We start from the raw sequence: 22612 nt of genomic DNA on the forward strand, positions 1-22612 counted from the left end.
TCCGAAGTGGGGGGGGGGGGGGGGGGGGGGGAGCAGACTCCACCTAAAAAAAATACATAAATAAATAAATTAGGAGTGGATGGGGTGGCCCCGGTGGCCCAAGAAGACGGCAACAACCAAACTGAAAATATCAGGTAGCCTACATAACTAGGTGTTATCTGATAAATATTGTCCGGATGTACAATGCATCAAACACGAGAGAATGGTTACTGATGTGGACTCCACTGGTCCTGCCTGACTTGTGGATTTAATTAATTCCATTACAGGTTTCCCGCTTCATGGATTAATCTTAACAGTTAAGAGTGTGCCGTCGTTTAACAACATAGTTTCGTAAGGGATGGCATTGATCGGTTATGGGCTAGATTCAACCAATTTATACTTGTTCATGTTCAGGGCAGCGACTTTGTCAGGCCATGTTTAATCTAAATTTAAAATAACTTGTTATTGTGGCAACCATGTCCCTAAATAGTCCTGTAAAACTGTTTCAGATAAAGTTGTTGTCTCGCATCACAGTCGATTATCTCCCTCAATATTTCTGTTTGTACAATTGCATGATCTAAAAGCCAAATTAATCATTAGTGATTCAGTGAAATTTAGTAATTTCTTGTAATCCACCCTGGCAAAATTCAGTTTTGACAAAAGGCAATAGGCTATCTACCATGCCAGAAGTTAGCTAACCTGGTACATATAAAAAAAAAAGTTTAACATATTTGAAATTTCAATGACTACTAACTTTGTTTTCAAACAGAATGGGAAAATAAACATTTGTACCATTTGGCCATTGACATTGTACATCACCTGTCAAATGATGGACCATCAACCAGAAAACTGTTGAATGTTACTTAATAAGGGCATATGAGGAGATAGTGTTTATTTTTAAACATGGTTCAAGAATAACAAGAACCATAACAATAAGTAATTCTCACGGATAACATTTCTGCTATATTTCGAATGTGGAATTAATAACCTAAAAGAGTTGGTTGTATATTATAACAGTTGTTTAATCAATACAGTGATGTTGTTAACTTAATATGTATTTTATTAAGGAACATTCCAAACATATTGCAGTTAAAATTAATTTCACATATACATTTCAGTGTTACTGCATAAGATCCTAAACAAAAACTAAATAAACAGCAATTTCACTGTGTAAATGTTTTGATTTTGTTTATATCATGGAAACTGATCATTGAAATATTAAAAAAGCAATCACTTAGTCCATGAAATCAAATTAAGACGCCAGTTCACACATAGTTCATCATCCGCTTTTTTCATGGTAAGGTGAAAACGTCGTAGTCATCACTTCATTTAGTCTGCGTGTATGCTCTCCAGGGAGCTGTTAATTCTATTCAATCACTATCTGCCTATAAACAGTTGGACACTCGCAGCAATGATGAATCGGCAATGTATTTCTGCCGTATGCGCAGCTTGTGGGTTTTAATCGACTTTTTAAAGGCTACAAGTAGGCCACTGTAATTTACAGCTGACAGAAAACAGTTGGACAGATTGTTCTGTTAAAATATGTAGATATATGGTACAGGCTGTAATTTCCTTTTCACACTAATAATGGCCCCAGCCAACATTTAACCTCATCATTGGCCTAAAGAATAATTATGATAATGGAGATAATTGATATTATAACAATAAAGACCACATTCTTCTTCATATTATTATTATTATTATTATTATTATTTGGAGAAGTAATAGTATCTGTCTTCCTCATGATGTGATTGTTGCCTTAAGAACTATTCAGTTTCAATTCATTCCACTGTGAAGATTAACAATATCATAAACCATCTGAAGTATAAGCATTAAATTTAACAACATATAATGATAGTGGTAAGAACCCAAAGTAGATCAGCTAGTCAAATTGCCTTGTGTCATCTTGAGTACGGCAACATTCTTTTTTTTTTTTTTTTTTGTGAAGCTAAAGCAGTAGAAATTAAATTTTCCCCATACATAAATATCCTGAAATTATCTTTTGACTTTAAACTTGTGAATACTCAAGCTGTAAAATATGTTACACACATAGGATGAACCCCAAAATAATGGGGGAGTTAGTCCTAGCATATTCCTCCAACCTCTAGTATCTAGTGCCACCTTGTGACCACAACTGCAAATAACGAAGGGAGGATCTGTGCTGTTGAATACATTATGTTAAAATATCAAACTGAAAACGGAAATTAGAGACCTTGTTTCATCAGTATGGAGTACTGTACAGCAGTAAGTGTTGCTCAACATCACGTACCTGGACAGGGTTTGAATGTGCATTATGTCAATCAACTAAAGCAGTTAGGGCAGGTCAATCTTGTTTATATATATATATATATATATATATATATACCTAATTGCTTTGAGCCTAATTATATATATATATATATATATATATATATATATATATATATATATAATTAGGCTCAAAGCAATTAGGTCTAATGAATTAACATAATGAAAAATAAATATTGGACTGCACTGAAAATATATCTGAAACATGAATTCTGAAGGGCTGGTGGTTCATGATGTAATGGAAAAAGAGATTCTATTAATTTCAATAATTATACATATCTATAACATATCTTACATTTATCTGTTTCATTATTCATTAATTCATTTTAACATAACATACAACACAAGTAGACATAATAAATATGGGAAAATATGGATATTTCAACAGGGAAATTTAATATGGATATGGTTGGCGGGGGGGGGGGGGGGGGGGGGGGGGGGGTGGGGGGGGGTGGTAAGGAAGTCATTGTGGTACCATGTTCAAGCAATCAGGCAATTTTCCCATAACACAACCTTAGAAGTTGTCCAAATGGATGTGATATATTGTGTAACTATGTGGAAAAGGTGTTAATAGACCACACTCACATTAGTTTTGCTGCACCAGTTTCAAAGGAACTGTAGTCTTTCTTAACAAGACCATTTATTTTCGTACCTATTTTCAAAGCAGTGTCACTCTTGTGCACAAGTATCTGATATTGAGGCAAGTCATTTACAAGGTACCTGTGGAGGCATAACATATCTGAATGGGCACAGTGAGTAGGAACAGCACTATAAGCAATGAGCATTTTTCAAATTATTGCCGTTAAATATGCAGTTCTGGCACGGAACTGCCAGAAGACAGCTAGCCCCAAAGAGATTATGCTTATCTGCAGGAGCACTTATTCAACCCAAATATCCTGATATATTCATATTTTATTCATGCAAATTGTCTTTGTCTTTCATGACTTGTCAAATTACATGATTTTCAATATACTGGTGAACAGGTTCAGGGGAGAAATAAATCAGCAATTCTTTCAGTGGCTTGCTTAGGCTGAGCGATACATTATATTAGGCCTACCACAAATCTGCATTTTTCTTTCAGGGTTTCACTTCACATAATGTACAACCCACACGACTCATTCTTTGCAACAGAATGTATTTCAGCCACTGTTTTCATAACCTGAACAATCCCTAAATTCAGGGGGATTACAAAGACAATGCAGTGCACAATGGGAGTTTATATATAGCCATTTAAAGAATTTTAAATGAAGAAAGATTACATTTCACAAGTAAAATACCAACACATCATAGGAAAGTATATAATTAGCATACGTAACCAGTTGATAATCTGTGCAATTGATATACTTAAGTGCAAGATTAATTGTGGCAATCTGAATACTGTCCACATATTCTTGAATCCAAAACATTCCTTAGATGTTTGTTTGATGTTGCCAGATCATCTCATCTGGTACTAAACAAAATACTGTGTTTAGAGACTGGAAAATAGTGTTTTCTTTATCAAGACTGATGAAAAAATTGTCAACAAATGCACAAAAGTATTATCCGGAGACCTTGAACAGTAACATCCCTGCCTACAGTATAATATCCAAACACCTATTTTCCATCTCCCCAACAGCAATCTTGTTGTTTCTTTTCTAGGTATTATCAGTTTTAAAAAGCTTTTGACATCCATAAAATGAGCGATGTGGAAAACCGTGAACTGTGAATTTCTATGAATTATGGTGTGAAAACCTAGAAAAAAAATTTGAATGGGCAAGACACATCTAAGCAACTTTGACAGTGGTATGATTGTTGGTGCCAGACATGATGGTTCCAGCAGAAACAGCTGTCATGCCGGGATTTTAACACACTACAGTCTCTATAGTATACAGAGAATTTTATGATAAACATGAAAACATCCAGTGACTGGCAGTTCTGTGGGTGAAAACACCTAGTTAATCAGAGCGTTCAGAGGAAAATGGTCAGACTGGTTCAAAAGAAAGGCCACAACAGCTGTTTACAGCAGAAGGGCATCTCTCAACACACAACACATCAAACCTTGAAACAGATTGACTACAGCAACAGAAAACCATGCTGGGTTCTACTCCTGTCAGCTAAGAACATGAAGATGAGGCTACAGTGGGCACATGATCACCAAAACTGGACGATTGAACACTGGAAAAACGACATCTGGTCTGACGAATGTTGATTTTTCCTGCTACATGCAGACGGTAGAGTCAGAATTTGGTGTAAACAGCGTGAATCCATGGATCCTTCCTGCCTTGTGTCAATGGTAAATGCTTGGGGTGGTTATAGTGTACTTGTGTGGGGAATGTTTTCTTGGCGCACATTAGGCCCCTCAATATCAACTGAGCATCATTTGAATGCTATAACATACCAACAGTAAACATTGTTGCTGACAATGTGCATCCCTTTATGGCCACAGTCTACCATTTTTGAATGGATACTACCCATAATATTGATGCTTTGTATGCTGATTGTAATATGCCTTAAATGCACTGCTTATAACCATAAATACATGCATTCCACGCACTATTTCTTGAATTTATTTCTTGAATTAATACATAGATTAATCAGTCCTAAAAGCAGCTTTTGTATTAAACTGTATTTTGCTCATATACACTGAATTTCAAAATGGAATTACCTTAACAAAAAGATAAATAATATACATATATTGATAGTCATGTCAATACATATTGTACCAAGCGAGGGGAAACATTAAAATCTGATCAAATTTATTCCTATTTTTAACAATCGATTATTATAATTACTTATTGATCCTATTACAGAACATGCCTACCACGAAAATGAAATCTGAGCTGATTCAATGAACTGGGCTATAAAGTTTGTAACTCACAGGCAGAAATAATAAATATTGGAAGGACCATTTATTGTTTCCAGAATTGAGTCAATACATTTAAAATAGCGGTCTTTGTCAGGACTTCCATTTTGTTTTGCATTAAGGTGAAAAGATAATTAACATACTGTAGTATAGTCATGTTTGACAGTGATTTGCATTGTTTAGCTGTTCATTTAACTTCTAGCATTCCTCATAGTGTTATACACATACTATTTACTTGTTACACTTCCCCCCTTAATTTCATTTTTGGGCAAACTGCCCCTATAAAATGTTATAATCTTATGTCATATCATCAAGCATGATGTGCATGTCTCATTACAGAAAGGCTAAGCATGGAAGTATGATGTGGAGATAACAATACTCTGATTGCATTGAAACCCTGCTTCTCATCCATGTCTGAGAAACCCAAGCCACTTCATCTACTGCATTGTTCCTCGTTAACATCAGTGGTAGCTGTGGTGTCCACCCCTGACAAATTCACAGCACCTTGCATCTTAAATTCACTTTGTGTGTTGAGAAGGGCCCACTCTGGGCCATATTTAAATCAGCTTCATGGTGAACCTGCCTGAGTCATTACCATCCCCACCGCCGCCACTCTTCGAGGCACGGGGAACAAAATTGATGGTGGCAGTGTGCTTGATCTGTCCCTGGCTCTGACTCCAGACGAACATGAAAACAAAGCAGATGATTACTGAGCTGAGGAAGGACAGGAAGCCCATGGTCATGGCAATAATGAGAGTCTTGGCATCAAATGGGAAGGGGTCAGGGGCTGGGGCAGAGGAGTTGGTGGCAGTGGGAGTGGAGGGTACTGTCCATACCACTTCAGAAAAGTAGGGTGCAGTGCGGTTCCGGGAGTTGGGGACAGCTGACACTTGCAGGCTGACAGAAAAACTGTCATTCCCAGCAATGTTACTTGCTGTACACAGATAAGAGCCACTGTCCTGAACTTGAGCATACCGTATCTCCAGTGTCCCGTTGGTTGAAACTCTGATCCTGCCAGTGTTTAAAAGGACAACATGCTGGGAGGTCATCCAGGTGATGGAGGGAGGGGGGTCCCCATTCGCCATACAATGAAAGAGTGCTCTGCTGCCCTCTTCCACCCTAACATCCTGGGGTTTGTGGTCCAGGATCTGGGCCTGTCGACAGGTGAACAGGTCTGGCAACTCAACCTCTGTAAAGTCCCAGAATGCACGACCCCGCACAACAGCTGGGGCTGAGCAGTAGGGCTGGTACCCATCAAAGTCCAGCTGCAGACGACGCTGTACCACCCAAAGCAATCGGCAGTCACAGGACAGAGGATTGTTATCGAGCCGCAGGGTCTCCAGATTCCCTACAGAGTGAAGGGCTCCCTCCTCCAGTGTTGGCAGCTGGTTTGAGGAAACGTTGAGCAGGCGCAAGTAAGCAAGTCCCTTGAAGGCCTCCGGCTCGATCCTGACCAGGCGGCCCCCCGCCAAGTGGAACTCCTGGAGATGGATCAGGTCAGCAAGCAAGTTCCCACGCACCACAGTGATGGGATTGTACGAAAGATCCAAATAGCGGAGGAAGACTAGATGCTGGATAGAGGCATAGGGGACAGTACTGAGGTTGCATTTATTTATAGATAGGGAGGTGAGGTTAAGTCCAGTGAGACTTTTGCTGGTCAGAGTGTCTAGAGAAGCCCACTGTGAGATTCTTAGATCGCGCAAGTGGCTCAACCGGTGGAAGGAGGCGCTTGGCAGAATGCTAATGCTTAGCCGGCGCAGGTGCATTCTTGTGAGATTCTGGAGCTGAGACAGGGCCTCAATGGGAATGGAGGTCAGGTTGCAGCTGTCCAGGTTGAGCTCCTGCAGGTTTTGGAGACCCATGAATGCCCGTTGTGAAATGAAAACCAGGTCATTTTCCCCAGCCTCCAGCTGCTGCAGACTGATCAGCTCACGGAAGGTGTAGTCCAGGAAAACCAGGATTTCATTCTTGCTGATGTCCAGGGTACGTAGGCTTGACAGTCCTGAGAAGACACCCACGGGAATGATCTTCAAACGGTTGCTCTTGATCCGAAGGATCTGAAGGCTTTGCAGACCCTGGAACGCCTCAACCTCAATCATGGAGATTATGTTGTTGCTCAGGTCCAGCTCCTGTAGCTGAGCCAGGCCCGAGAACTGCCTACGGCTGAGTGTCTTCAGATGGTTGTGAGCTAAATCCAGGCGCCGGGAGTCACTCGAGACACTCTCGGGCACAGAAGTCAGCTGCCTCCTGGAACAGTTCACCTCCTTTGTCCCCTGGTGGCACTCGCACTGCTGAGGGCAGGGCCTTGAGAGCTCGGGAGCTGTAGATGCCCCTGCCACCCACAGAATCAGGATGCTCCACGCCCCCCACTGGACAGCCTCCAGAAACATGTTGCCTCCTGCCTGCAGAGTGGGGCAACAAGAAGATCACAAGCTGTGAAGCGGTCATTACACAATTTTCATCATTGCACTCCTTCTAGTGTGTAAAAATAGCTGAAATGTCAGCACCATATTACCTGAAATTTGATCAGCCAGAGCCAGGGGAGCATAAATATTTAATAAATATATGGCTATGTCGATATAATGGCCTTGGTTGGTTTATTTAATATTATGCATTTATTTGAAAGCAATTCACAAACACAATGTCCTTCATATCAAGTATGCAAAATGTAAACAGTAAAGTGCTTTCCCTTGAGATTTAATGGATACCATGCATGCATTATCATGGCTGTGAATTTCTTTAATGACTCACCAATTTGCTATGGGGATACACGTTCTCATAACCAGGTTAACTCAGGTGGAGAAATGGCTGCAGTTCAGTTTTATCTGGGTCCATGCTTTCACAGAAACAATATTCTTCAAGGAAACCTGTGAAAGCATCACAATGAAAGATTAGTATCTGGAACCTGAACAGTCATCAGAAAAACAATATCATGCTTAGGTTTTAACAAACAAAAAGACTATAACAGAGCATAACCAAATCTGAAGTATTTACCATTTATTTCCCCATTAACTATTCACAATTAAAGGTATATATGTCTTTTTACCAACCAGTAATAAAATATTATTTTTAGAACCACATGGAGTAAATATTAATTATATTCACTCCAATAATTTTTGTTTGTTTGTTTGTTTTTTAGGAATTCTGTGTTCAATCAGATATATAGATATTAAATATTGTGTTCTATTGGGAAAGTGAATTCAAAATAAACAAGACATAGTCCCAATGCTCCCAATAAAAATGATTAAAATGCATTACAAGCAATAGCTATAATTAGCAGTTACAATAGCTGTAATTAGTAGTTACAAAGTGACCTGTTCTGAGGAGCACATGCCATCTGGGTTAATTAAATGATCTCTTATCAGCTGCCAAATGGCTACACCAGTAAATTGTTTGGGTACAGACAGGCTGGGCCTACTGTTAGACATTGCAAGTTTATTAAGCCAGGGAGTCTGCAGCATTTTAAAGAAAATTGTAAATAATCTACTTCACATCCACCAATCAACATTGGAAGTGATTATAGTATAGCCTACTATTCAACAGATATTCAACTAGATGTTCCGTCCATTCTAAGTACCGTTATGCCACATGTGGTACATCGAATTTGCAAGCACTTGAACACACAAACCAGCCTTTCATTGTCATGTCTGTCGGACCTTGTTAGTCTGAGTCCATGCCTTGTGATATCCACACCATTAGTAGTCAAAAAATAAAATCATCAGGCTTGTTAAACACTGCCACCACGGCTCTCACATCGTCCTCGATCAGACAGTATGGGTCATAAAAGTTTAGGCCAGTGGAAGGAGCAAGTTACTTTCCTGACGCCTAAAGACAGACGGACTTGTGGTTATATTGCCGACACCTCGTTAAAACTAGTTTGACACAACACATGTAGACAGAACGGTTTTGTTTTCCCCGTTTTTTGACACGAATTCACTGTACTTATTTTTCACACAACAGCTGAAAATGTTGTCTAACATGACATCTTTTTAAAAAGAAACACAAATTCTGGTTACATGACTCGATAAGACAGGAGCATGCTACTGATGTTTTTAATGTTTCCTTTTGCATAAAGTGTCACAACAAAAACATCTGATTAATTTTCATTTTCGTATACACACTTGCACTAGCCTACTACTGAAGAGATATTAATAAACATTAAAATGAACCCGTTTATAGTGTTTAGTGCTGCCTCGGATCAAACCTTTATTAGTTTTAAGTCATGAGAGTTGCCCATAACAATTCCAGTGTAATCTAACCTTTGCGTCAGTTGAATATCCTCTTCAAGGCCAACAATCGGTGAAGTGTATCCTCTGCATAAAGAGCAATATTCCAATGTGGGAGAGCTGTCCACTTGTACAGTATTACTCGATGGTTTTATAGAGCGTCGGAATCGCCGGCTCATAATCCTCTGTTGGCTTTGCAGAGTTTGGAACTGGTGCTGCCACTACAATATTTACTTTGTATGCACCCGTGTAGAGTGCGATAAAAATGTGAAGTGTTGATTCCATGGTGGTGACTTGTGAAAGACGGAGACCGGCAGGTGCACGAGATCACCGTTGTTAGTAGTGCGTACGGTAGGTCTTTCTAGCTCTCTGTGGGCACGGATAGAATTCCTTGCGGAGTATTGTTTTACAAACACTATGGACCCAGATAATACCAACGCCGTGGCACGTAAACGATCAAATAAATACAAACATAAATAAATACTAAGATAAATGCTGCTAATATTATTGTGCCAGTTCTCATTCCGCTTAGAATTTAAACCAACTTGGTACTTGAATACATGTATGCCTGAAGGGGATGATAAAATATATACCAATGTTTTTCTACTGTAGTATAGAAATTACAAGGGTGTCCTAAAGGCCTGGGAAACATGCAAGAACTCTAAGCACTCGTTCGTTCATTTATTCATTCATGGCATGATACATCATTATTACAAAATATTTCATGTATCATAATTCAAATGTGAAATAATTAGTTGGATTTAAGCAGAAAAGCTTTATGGGTAAATAGCTAAAGTTAAATTAATCAGAATTCCAGGTCTAAAGCCTCATATTACAAAAAACCTGCAGCACCTGAGCCAATCTGATGTAATGTCCACATGGGCAATTCAATTCAAGCAGACAGCAGTGTAAACATATATCACCATATCAACATACAAGACTTATGTCTTGATCTAAGTGTTATTGGTAGCCTTTGGTGACTGCTTATTGCACTTTTGTTTCTAAAAGTAATTCAGATGTCTCTCTTTTGTTAGATGCTCTGCATAAGAGTGTGTGCTAAGTGAATGTATAATGTCCTAGACTGGACTTGCATAACAGAATAAAAATGCACAAAATTCTTCCCATGGGGCTTAAAGCACCGGTTAAGCCATAAAGGCAGAATATTCATAGCTCACAATATTCTTTTACCTGATCAGGAGAAATATATATATATTTTAAATTATATATACTTAAGCCAATGTGTCTTATAGAGTGTTTCAAGCAATGTAGTAAATAAACAGATTCCTATATGCAATTGCATGTCCACTATCAGTTCCTCTTTTACCAAAGAAAAGTCAGAACACAATGTGCCAGCTAAGCTGCAGGCTCTGATGCTCATCATTGTGCTATTCTTAGTTTAGGAGTGAGAAAGACCAAGAGCCCAGCTTAAATCCCCAATTAGGATTTTTGAAATGAATCAACACTGGGGAGCAGGGAGCTTGTGCGTGTGCGTTTACGACTTCTGGCACCTGACTCCAGTACTTTCCCTTCAAAAACGTAAGGCTGCACCTCAATCTGGTATTAAAGGGATTTAAAATAGAACAGCTGAACAGGGTGCGTGGTTGGAGGAGGAGGGCTGTTGGTATTTTGGGCGTGTGTGGGTGGTTTTTCCTTTTGGTCCCCCACAGAAATGAAGTTTAAAAACAGAAAATGCTGATCACTAGCCAAAGCACAGAAGCTACATACATCCACCCCTCCCCCCAAAAAAGAAAATACTATATTGCAATGGTTAAAGCTTGTAAAACACTGCTGATTTGTGAAAGTATATGTTAAAGATAGGAAAGGAGTAGGCAGACAGAGAGCATCTGAATATGTAGTCATGTCAGTATATAAAATGACTGACAACAGTGTGTATGTGGGTGAATGCCTTTAAGTGCACGTGTGTGTGTGTGTGTGTGTGTGTGTGTGTGTGTGTGTGTGTGTGAGTGTAGGTGCAGAAGGGCACTTTGCCTGCATTTCCGCAGCATTCTGTTAACACAGCCCACTCAATCCCCAGATCTTCTTAATGAGTAACTGCTCAGCTAGAGACAAGATTATTTATTTGTATGGTGCAATATGTGTCTTATTCCCATGTGCAATGAGCTTTGATTCACAAAGAAATTAATGAACACTCATTTAATGGTAATATAATACCTTAATGTTGGTAAATTAGTTATCTTGACATTAACTGAATTCTTTTAGTTTGGAGGGAAATGTATGGTAGAATCCAGGTATGGAAACATTTGCAGCATTTGCAGAAATGATTACCTTTCTAGTGGCTGTGACTGATACTGCACCTTCGAGCAAAAGAAAGAAAAGAAAAACTTCACTTCACTTCAAATTTATATAGTACATTTGAGCTCCATTAGCACATATTTTAATAGTAGGAAATCTTGCTGGTCTGCATGCAGATAAAATCTTCTTTGGCTAAAAATTGTTTACAGATACACATCTACACATACAATTTCCACTTTTCTGTACAGATGCAAAGAAAGTGCCTTTATAACCAGTGATTAACACATACTTAAGTCACTACACTAATTCCACTAATTGTGTTTTTAAAGATACATGCTCACCCATCTCTTCCTCTGTCTCACTTAACAGGAAATGGGGATTTCCTTCATTAATGAACTTCCCAGGCAGGTTAATAATCTGAGCTGGTAAGCGCACACACATAATTTAAATATTTAACAAATATAATATATAAATGTTCTGAATGAAATTAGCATTGGCATTAAAGGCCCCAAAATGGGCACAACTGGATGCCTTGTCATCCTCTTAGTAAATGAGCAGTTTCATCACAATCTTTGGGAGTTGGACGGATAACAACATTCATCAAATATGCAGGCATCCACTGAGCTCAGCAAAATACCTCACAGGGGCATTTTGGAAGTGCAGCATACTGCTTTCTACACTGGAATGTGTCTTTTATCTGAAAATAATATCCTTTCCAGACTGATCAATCCAGTACAAGGGGGCAAAAAACCGTTTATTTTCTCTTAAATAATGAAGTATTCATGGATCCAGCAGTACGCGGCTTTACGGTACAGAATAAACCGTGGTGAACAGAGGATTAATTTTTTCTGTTCACTCTAATGTGAACCCAACAATAAAACAGGGGTCGTCGGAGTGACATTGAGCCTGATTTTGTATTGTATAGTGGTGTTCTGTATAGACAGATGAGAGGGCAGGCCCAATGGCCAGGACAAATTTTAATAAGTGTTCACTTCAACCAAATCCTGGCCGTGCCTATAAGGATTACGAACACATAAAGCATCCCAGAAAACCATGTGCTTGTCGGTGACATCCAATCACGGTCAGAGAAAGGGTCAGGAATGAACGCATGGTTCCAAAGTAAAGAAAGAAGGATTTCAAGGGTAACTGGAGGCATGAAGCATGTTTGTCTAAAGTTATGCAACTGGAAGCGAGGCAGCAAATACAGTACAGAGGCATGTGCATAAATGTCACATGTACTTGCCCCTGCCTCAGCAGAGTGGCAGATGGAAAGGCTGAAATAGATTCTAGGTGTTTTTAATGTGATACGCTGTTTAAGACCTGTCCAACTGCTTCACGAAAGGGTAGAGTACTTAAATTGACTATTCTATGGACCGCATACTGATTTAAGCTTGTGAATTACAAGCAAACACAGGGGGTATGGTAGTCTTGCTGAATTCTTCACCTCTTGATGGATTCTTTGTCTCTGCTTGAACATAAAATTATATACACCAGATGAACACTGTCTGTGTGTACAGTGCTACTCTAATGAAGTCGGACTCTTGGATTTCCACCAATCTTCTCTCCCTTGTCAATAAGAATCCTCTTCGTCACACTTCACTTTGTGATGGCATTTAATCCAACACATCTCTAAAAGACTTTCTTCTGATTGAGTGGAACTGAATTACTAATGTGAGCTAATCACAGATCATGCTGTGTGGAAGGGTTTGAGCATATTATCTGTCATGAGCCTGTAATTACCTAATTGCATTTTTTATTGGATGTGTTAATCTTTGGAAAAGCTGAATATGTAATGGAAAAATTGTCAGACAAAATTCTCCACAAAAAACAATGCTTATGATATATGAAACTCACGCAAGGGTGACTCAGGTCAACGTCTGTCTGAAGTCACTCCACCAGATCCCTCAGTAGGAGTAATCAACATCAAATATTTAAAGCAGCATTTAGTTGAGCATGCTCTTGCCGTAGCAGAACAGCTGTTGTGGACATTTGATTATTCTGATGAGGTAACCAGACACATGCTGCTGATCTTGAGAAATATCCTCCAGCTTGCAAATAGAAATGTTACCAAGCTGTACAATGGATCCAGTGTTGTGTAATCTTTTGCTAACAAAGGGAGCTAGTTCATCTCCTTAACAGTATTCCACTCAGAGGGAAATCAGCTGGCAGGTGCCACTGCAGAGTGAACAGGATAGGGTTACATATCTTGGAAATAAATGGAGCATGTATGTGGGTTAGTGGAGTAGTTTTAATCAATTAAATTTACAGTAGTTCATTGTACTTATTATAATTTGCTCTTCTGTTACCAGTTATAGAATAAAATAACAGCTGGGACGAGCCCAAAGAACACGAACATCAATGAATATTAATTAATTGATTTATTTATTTGTAATTCAAATAACATATCCAGATAGGATATATATGTGATTAATATGTGGGTATTATTGCCTCAAAAATAAAAATAATGGTTTGACATTTTGATAGGTCTTAGTAGTTATTATGAAATACATTCATTTTAAACACTAACACTTGTTAAATATATCAGAAGTGCCTAGCATTGGGAATCATCTGTAATAAAATAAAGTGTTCATGTGCTTGTGAACATGCAGTCGAAACCCTAAAATAAGAAGTACAATGTGTCTGTATAAATCCCGAGTTCTATGTATTGTACAATTGTTGGATGTTAATTCTGGTGTATTTCATCTAATCACAAGTCCTGGATGAGTGAGGGTCAGTACTGCAGCACAGATGGTTCAGAATGCCCATGGCCATATGTAGATTGCGATTCTTTAATGGCATTAATTTCCACTTGACCTCATGAGGGTATTGGTAATCTTGAAGGATTTAACTCTGCTAGATGCTGCTGTGATATATTATGATGTACAACAAAATATGTGGCTTAATTATCTCACAATTAAAATCTCCTAAAAATGGAAAATGATTATATATCTTACAAATAATAAAGCAGCCCATGCAAATGCAAACTACGAATGTCCTGCACAAATACCGTCCATACAACATGCTAACTTATGATGGTTATAGAAATATGGTGGGAGGTTGAGAAGTTGAGAGGTAACTCACCTGCGGGACACACCGCTTTAGACTTAATACGGAAAGGTTTCCATAAATTTCTTGATGGTCCTAGTGTCAAATATCACATCTGTATCTTGACATTTCCCATACTTTCTGTCTGCAGCAGTTCTTGGCACAGTACCGTGCATATGCTGTAGGCAACTGTAGGTGTGTGATTTGTCTTTAAAATGGTTGACGACCCCGAATCTCTTTTTTTCTTTTTTTTTTTTTTACTCAGCTTGATATCTCATTAACATCATTAGTCTACCTCCGCTAGGGACTAACACATTAATTATGTCATTGAATTTAATGTAGGTCAACTTTTTCATGGTCGCCTTTTCTGGAACTTCACAATATCTTCTGATTACTTTGGCTATGTATTGTTATTTTTATTATTCATTATAAGACACAACATCTCCTGGTTGCTGTTGGCATAAATGCAGAGGGCATTGAAAAGGCCGAAAGTGGAAGCACAGTGGACTGCATGAAGTCAAATAATGGTGAATAACTCAACTTCTGACGTCCGTTTTGTGGAATAATGGTGGTAAGAAAATGGCAGTGAACATTTCCGTACCTCTTAACATCCTGCAGAATGCGAGTAATTATTCAATAAACACAGGGACTGGATCCAGTCTGTACGATAGCTATGTTACAATTATGGAACATTTCCAAAGGCTTTATGGGTAGATATTGATGGGTCAGACAATTCTGGCGATTTAGGTAAAACCCTCTTGAATACAAAATTAAGTGAAGATGTCGAATGCACTTTCTTGCCTTTGAGTTTCAATATAAATATCAGGATGAATTAGTAAAATAACTGTGGCAAACAAGCCTGCTACAGGCCACCGAAGTGGCTTTCCTAGGGGCCCTCCAGCACAGAGACACAGGGAGATGATGTTCAAATAGTCTACATTTATTTACAAGGTTGGCAAGATGTTACCGCCAAGGAGCAGATGTAAAACTGTCATGACAGAGGCTTCCCTTGTGTGGGTGGGGATGGCAGATTTAACCTGTGCGCACTGATTACCTCACTACGCACAGGTGCAGCCACCCCTGTTCCCAGGTCCAATTAGCCTGGCCAATTATCTAATTCATAACCAATTATCTAACTAGCCAGGTCTAATTAGCTTGACCCAGGGCAGGTGTGGCTGTTTAAACCAGCCATCCCCACACCACAATAACACCCAGCTATTTTCTCTTTTTATGCCTTTCAAAGTACTCATGAAAAAGTTTGTGTAGTGTGTGAGTGTAAAATTATTATTGAACAGTGAATTATTTGCACCAGCTTGCTCTGTTGCCTGTGTGTCCATGTTCAGTTGATGCTGTGATTGCAACAGCTGTGTAAATAGGGTTCATTAATGTGGCATTTCAGGGTTTCTGTAGCTGTGCTATAATTAGGTCTATATTGTATGATATTGTTCAGTGGTTGTGCAGTCTTTTATAGGTGATTCATGGTGAACCATTCTCGGTGCCCTTTAAATGTATTCAGTTTAACTATCTCTCATTTCAGAAGCGATCATTTGAAACCAGTTTTAAATTTTAAGTAGTATTTTCCATTTAAAAAAAGAATTCTACTCAGTATCAGGAAGCAAGAACAGCATTATTAGGTCGTTTCCTGCTCTCAATGAAAACATATCACAGGATGTGTGTGTGTGTGTGTGTGTGTGTGTGTGTGCATGATTGTGTTGGATTTGTGTGTGTTTGTGTAAGAGAGAGACTATGTGCGTGTATATGTGTGTGCAGTTTATTGCACTGAAACTGTGGTGTCCATTAGTGTTTTTGGAGGACAGTAGCAGTCTTGACAAATCTTGTGGGAATTTAATTAAATCTAAGCTCCGGAGGAAAGATGTCGAAAATGAAGAAAGGGAGTGCGAGCTAAGTGTGTCTTCTCAGAAAGGTTCACCTCTTTCTTTGTTAGGAACTAAATTTCTAGCTCTCATTGGTGTCAGGACAAAAATGTTAGCCTAATTTTCCTCTGAAACTTTTACAAAATGCTACTGTAACATTTAACAGGCAAAGATATGTTACCCCAGCTAATTTCACTCAATCCAGCTCAATTCCCTGACAGTCTGTCTCTGTCACACAATAAACATCTGTGGGAAGTAAGCACAATCATATAGTGTAAGCTTTCAGTATAATCCTGGCTGGCCAATTGTTTGCCAACAGAACCTGACTGGTCTTGGATCAGCAGTTACTCTCGCAAATAGGACTGCCACACATCAAGTTTTCACCTGGATAGTCTGGCTTTCAGCTTCTTTGTATAGATGGCAAGTCAGAATGCCATTTGTATGTTTTTTCAATGGTTTTTAAAGAAATATTACACTGTTCGTGTTCTCAACATCACGCAATGATTTCATCTCCCCCACCCCTTTTCTTGTTGGTTCCAACATTAATTACCACTGCAATATAAAATATAACCAATGTATCCTACTGATTTGACTTATTTCAAAACTACAGTCTGTAATCATAAACAAAAATATTAAATGTTTGATGATATCAGCGCAGAATCAAAGTCCACACAAACTATAACACTATACCATATGTTAAAAAATCTGGTAAAAAGAACAGTACTGATTTGGTTTGACTGTTGAAAAGAACACATCGTACTACTTTTGAATAGTTGTTCAGTGTTTGGTCAGATGAAAATGTGACAGCCATACCTGCCTTTGACCATTCCTCCTTGCTGAATATTTTAAAAACTCTGAAACAGGTGTTATGTTAGATGAGTCCAAATTTGATGTTTATGGTCATGAACACCATAGATATGAAAACCTAGATGCTCCATTCGCTCTGTTCAGATGCATATTTGGGCCAGCAAGATCTGCATCTAAAAAACAAAAAAGTAGTGTATTGAGAGATATGGACTTCCCTTGATAAAATCAACTGTAAATCACTTGATACTGATAATTGTCAGAAGGTTCTGCATAACACAAATTTTGTAGAAGTGCTATTTGTAAAATTCACTTTTATATTATACATATACAAAGAACAAAATAATGGAACAATAAAAAAACAAGATGGAAAACACCATAAGGGCTTATACACCCTACTTGGGAAAATAAAATAAAAAATGGCTTTTCTTTCCTTTTATTGGGACAAATGGCTTCACGGGTGTTTCTGATTAGTCAGGTGTGATCAATGGCTTCCACAGAGCAGGTTAGAAGAGCTTTCAGTATCTAGTCTTGAACATGAGGACCAGAGCTGTGCCAATGAGAGTCAATGGAGTCAGCGACATAGTCAAAACGTTAGGCTTACCAAAATCAACTGTTTGGAACAAAGAAAGAGAGCACTGGTAGGCTCAGTAATTGCAAAGGGCCTGGTAGGCTGATGACCGGTGTAGGCCTCTACAGCTGATGACCAAAGAATTCTCACCATAATGAAGAAAAACCACAAACACCGGTGGGACAGATCAGAAACACTCTTCAGGGGGCAGACATGGATGTGTCAGTGATTACGCTGCAAAGGACTTAATTAACAAAACTACAGAGGCTGCACTGCAAGATGCAAACCACCAATTAGCAACAAAAACAGTATGGCCTGGTTACAGTTTGCTAAGAAGTACCTTAAAAAGTAGAACAGAGTTCTGGATAAAGGTCTTGTGGACAGAGGCAAGAGCAAAGAGTGGCAGGCAAAAGGAATTGCCCAAGATCCAAAGCATACAGCACTACCTTATCTGTGATACATGGTGGTGGGGGTGTTATGGTTTGGGCATGTATGGCTACCACAGGTACTGGCTCACTTGTCTTCATTGATGATGTAACTTCTGATAGGAGAGGAATGAATTCTGAAGTGTACAGAAACATCTCATCGGCTCAAGTTCAAGCAGAGTATCGTCACATTTAGGCAAAAACCTGACATCTGTTTTCCATAAAGCACAAACTTTCCCACAAATAGTTCTTTCAGCAAGACAGTGACCCCAAGCATAACCCCAAAATGACCACCTCAATGGCCACCTCAGTCTCTAGACTTGAACCCACAAAAGTTGTGATTTAAAACAGTCTGATGCATCTGTTTTCATAGACATAAGAATGACAGTTGCAAAAATAGCATTTTGTAACATTAGACAAAAAAAAAAAATGTATGAGAGACCATTTAGGGTGTGACTAGTTAATAGGAGATTGTTTAAAAAAAAACAAACAGGAATGCATCAGCACTTTGCCTTATATTTCAAAGTTGACTATATTGTGCCTCACTACAATCCAGTGACAGCTGCTGCTGCTTGACAGTGAGCCAATAGTTGCCAGAGACTCTTTTTCCAACTTCCAGTTCCCTCTACTATGACTGAAGATCATATTAAACAAATCCCCAAAGAATAACCCCAGAGATAAGCTGGCACATGATGAGGTCTCATCTGAAAATCATGAATGTGTTAGCATTTAGTAAATGCAGAATGCTCTGCTTGTCATGTTCCGGTGTTCCTGTCTGCGTTTTCCCTGTTGGGCCGCCAGATGGCGGCACTTCTGTTTTGTGTTCTGTTCCCCCCTGTTAATTGTATTATTGGTTGTCTCGTTATCCCATCATTGTTCCCACCTGTGTCTTGTTATCCCCTCCTTCTGGTTTGATTGTTTTTTGAGTTCACCTGTGTCTTGTTACCCCTTGTCTATTTAAGTTCTCTGTTCCCTTGACTCGGGTGCTGGTTCCTTGTGTTTGTTGCCGATGAATGTTCAGACCTTTTATACCTGCCTGCGTTTTTTTTACCTGTTTGTGTTTGTTCCCGAGTTGTGTTTGTTCCCGATATCTGTTGGTTTCAAGCGTATGTACCTGCCTGTGTTTGTTCTGACTTGTTTTGTTTGACCTGCCCTTGTCTGCTACCTGCCTGTGTTCTGCCCTGCCCATGTTTGTGAGTTCCTCTTGTTTTCTGTTTTATTTAGATATTTTTTGAGTTTGTGTTTTTGCCCTTCGTGTCCTTTCTGTTCCCTGTTTGTTTGCCTTATTTAGATTTTTTGAGTTTGTGTTTTTGCCCTTCGTGTCCTTTTCTGTTCCGTGTGTTTGCCTTTCTGTAAGTAAAGTCTTTGTTAATTTTCTCCCCTTTGAGTTTCGTGTTTTTTCCACTCTGCGCCTGGGTCCCAGCACCCGTACCGTCACACTGCTGGTATGAAACATACAATACATTTAGTTGCCATTGCTGCTTTCCAGGACCTATAATCTTTTTGGCAGTCTAAAGCTGAATCTACATAAATGTTATCATACTGTATTGCTTTTGTTATTTCCATGCATAATAATTTACTTTCATAAGAAAAATTACTTTGTGGGTTTCTGTAGATATTAAAAAGAACAATATGTCCTTTGGAGACTTAAGTAAAACAGTGGCATGATGTAATAGCTTTTGTTTTCTGCTTTATTCATGTTGGGCATGGCCAAATCTCAGATAAGATGACTTTGTCACAAGACCCATCACATGACTGGAGTATAGAATCATGGGAAGACTGCTGCTTCCAGTTCTGTTATCCTGCAGTGAGAGGTATGCACAGTAACAGGAAACAGATGTGGCCGTAGCAACTTTGAACAGGCAGTGGAAGGATTTTTGGAAAGCGAGGGATTCAAATCTAACTTGTACTTTAGACTGTTTAGTGCTGATGTTTGCTTTTTTGACCAAAACAAAGCATATTCCTATTGGGCTACAGATGAACCGGTTTAATATCCTCTGCTCAGTTTATAATATTTTTAAATAACTATAGGTTTCCATGATCTAACAGAATTACCAGGTCAAATGCCCAGATTTATCCAATACAGAGTGCTGGAAATATGTCTATGGAACTGTTAATGCAGAGGTTTTTTAGTAAGAAGTTGTGTTACCTTCATCAGATTATCATTTTTCTGATGCAGCTTAAAGAAAGAGTTTGGCAAAATGAGGAATACATGGCCATGTGAATGCTTGAACAAAACCATTTCTGCTTTTACATTATAATTCTCCACAGGGAATGGGCACACAGGCTTCTGAGGCCCATTGTTGATATATAAAGGACACACATAACTCTTTCTAAGGGACTTCTTAAATGCTAATAAAACAGCACTTTGCTTAAACCCAGATCAGAGCTTCATAGATCTGTGTGTGAAAGAACAGCATGAAAGACACACCACCTCCGTTTCTGGAAATGCTGTAATACATGTTTGCTTGTTGATCCCACCTTGAAACTTTAACTAATCTATTATATGTGAATCATGCTTGATATACTATAGCTATCTACTTTGTTGTAACTTGGTCTCTTCATATTCATTCTATTACCAAAATTGTCGAAACCATTGATGTGCAGAATGGCACGTGTGCATTGGCCTATCATTATTGATCTTATGACAATTAATATTTGCAACACGCTATCAACACATCAAAATCCATTGAAATAAACATCTCAATGGTGTGTCATCGCATTTTGTTCATTAGCCTGCCTAGTCTGCCTAGTGTGTCAAAACTAGATGAATGGGATTTCTCATCAAATCCTTTCATGTGTTTGTGCTATTTAAAACAATATGAGTAATCATCATTGAAGACTGCTTGAAGGCCTCTTCTGGCTGAAGGTATGGTAGGTCATGCTGGGTGGCTATCTCTGGGCTTCCGAGAGGGGTGAGCTAATCACAGCAGCAACAGCGACAGTCATGGCTGCCTGTATATATACACACACCACGCGACATTTGTCATGTATACACTGAGACCTGACACATAGCCCTGAGACCACAGGGGGCTGAGTAAGATGGGGAAGCTGGCTAGAGCCAAACCCAGACTCATGACTCTTATTTGCATTAAGAGCATTCCCAACTGGTTGACCTGATACCTGGGAAAATCCCATCAAAGGGTTTACATGCTAAGTGCTGTCGAATATGGATGAAATTTTATTTCAAAACATGAAAACTCATAATTGTTACAAAAAAATAAAGTTATTTTCAGATTTGTTTTGGCTATGTGATGTGTACATTTTTAATGCAATGGCACATTTGTGTAGGTATGGGGAGTGGGGGGTTTTCTTGCTTGACTGTGGTGAGAGAATGATTGACTAAGTAACCTGATGTCCTTTGTCTGTGATTTACTTTATTAAATCACAGACACCATCACAATGTAACACCATTACATTTTGTGGTTGCCTGCATTATTTAAATCTACACTCTCAGAAAAAAAAAGTTCTTTCTGCTTCTCTTTATAGGGCAAACCTTTTTAGATAAGTGAGAAATCTCTCAGACTGAACCATTTTGCCCGACAAAGAACCCTTGAACTAGATAGAGTGCCCTGCGTGGAGACACAGGAACCTTTTGGAACCCTTTTTTCTATGAGTGTACCTGAACAGACTCTAAACGCTCCACCTCACTTTGTACAAAATATAATGCATGTACTATTTAATGCATTGCTCACCAGATAAATCATTATATGTGGTATAGTCAGAGATGTTTGCGATTGTAAACTGAACACTTAAATTGCTAGTCTGTGCCACCCAAAATTGGACCCAGAATGAAATTAAAACAGCATGTTTTCCGCCAAAGCATATTTCTACCGAGTCTTTCTGCTGGGTTTATATAGCATTCACAATATAGCAGGATTTCAACTTGTTCCTGTTCTGAATTGCCTACCTACATGTGTATGTCACTAGCAAGCGCTCATGCATGGCATGCAGGCTAGTTGCATGTAATTTAGTGGAAATTATCAATATAGAAGTGCATTTCAGTCCTTAAAAATCCAAATATATTGTATTAATTATAATACCCTCAATCTGAAGGTAATAGTTTTATCAATAAAATGTATTCATTTTACATACATCTTCATGTATTTGTTCATGTACATTTTCAATGTGATAAAGAAAATGATAAAAAGTTTTTTTTTTTGTTTACAGCAAATTGATTGAAGATATTTTTAAAAGGGACATGAAGAAACATATACCATTAGACATCAATGAATTGCATGCTGTTAGTTGCACTTACAAGTTAAACGGTTCCATATGGGATTCCG

General features: G+C 38.7%; 1 protein-coding gene across 3 annotated transcripts; it reads right to left on the reverse strand.

Moving 5' to 3' along the window:
* Window positions 1-3180: 3180 nt before the first annotated feature.
* Window positions 3181-14861, reverse strand: lingo4b (leucine rich repeat and Ig domain containing 4b). 3 transcript variants are annotated; one of them, XM_035407235.1, is made up of 4 exons: window positions 14689-14861; window positions 11641-11669; window positions 7880-7995; window positions 3181-7530 (listed from the first exon to the last, which is right to left on the reverse strand). In XM_035407235.1, exon 4 carries the CDS (start codon window positions 7516-7518, stop codon window positions 5686-5688), a length of 1833 nt encoding a protein of 610 aa, XP_035263126.1. In that variant the 5' UTR covers window positions 7519-7530; window positions 7880-7995; window positions 11641-11669; window positions 14689-14861; the 3' UTR covers window positions 3181-5685. The 3 variants fall into 3 exon arrangements, with proteins under 3 accessions (XP_035263126.1, XP_035263134.1, XP_035263142.1); XM_035407243.1 differs by lacking the exon at window positions 11641-11669; XM_035407251.1 differs by lacking the exons at window positions 11641-11669; window positions 14689-14861 and adding an exon at window positions 9388-9665.
* Window positions 14862-22612: the final 7751 nt, after the last annotated feature.

The sequence above is a fragment of the Anguilla anguilla genome, chromosome 1, assembly GCF_013347855.1.
Source record: "Anguilla anguilla isolate fAngAng1 chromosome 1, fAngAng1.pri, whole genome shotgun sequence".
Classification (NCBI taxonomy): domain Eukaryota; kingdom Metazoa; phylum Chordata; class Actinopteri; order Anguilliformes; family Anguillidae; genus Anguilla; species Anguilla anguilla.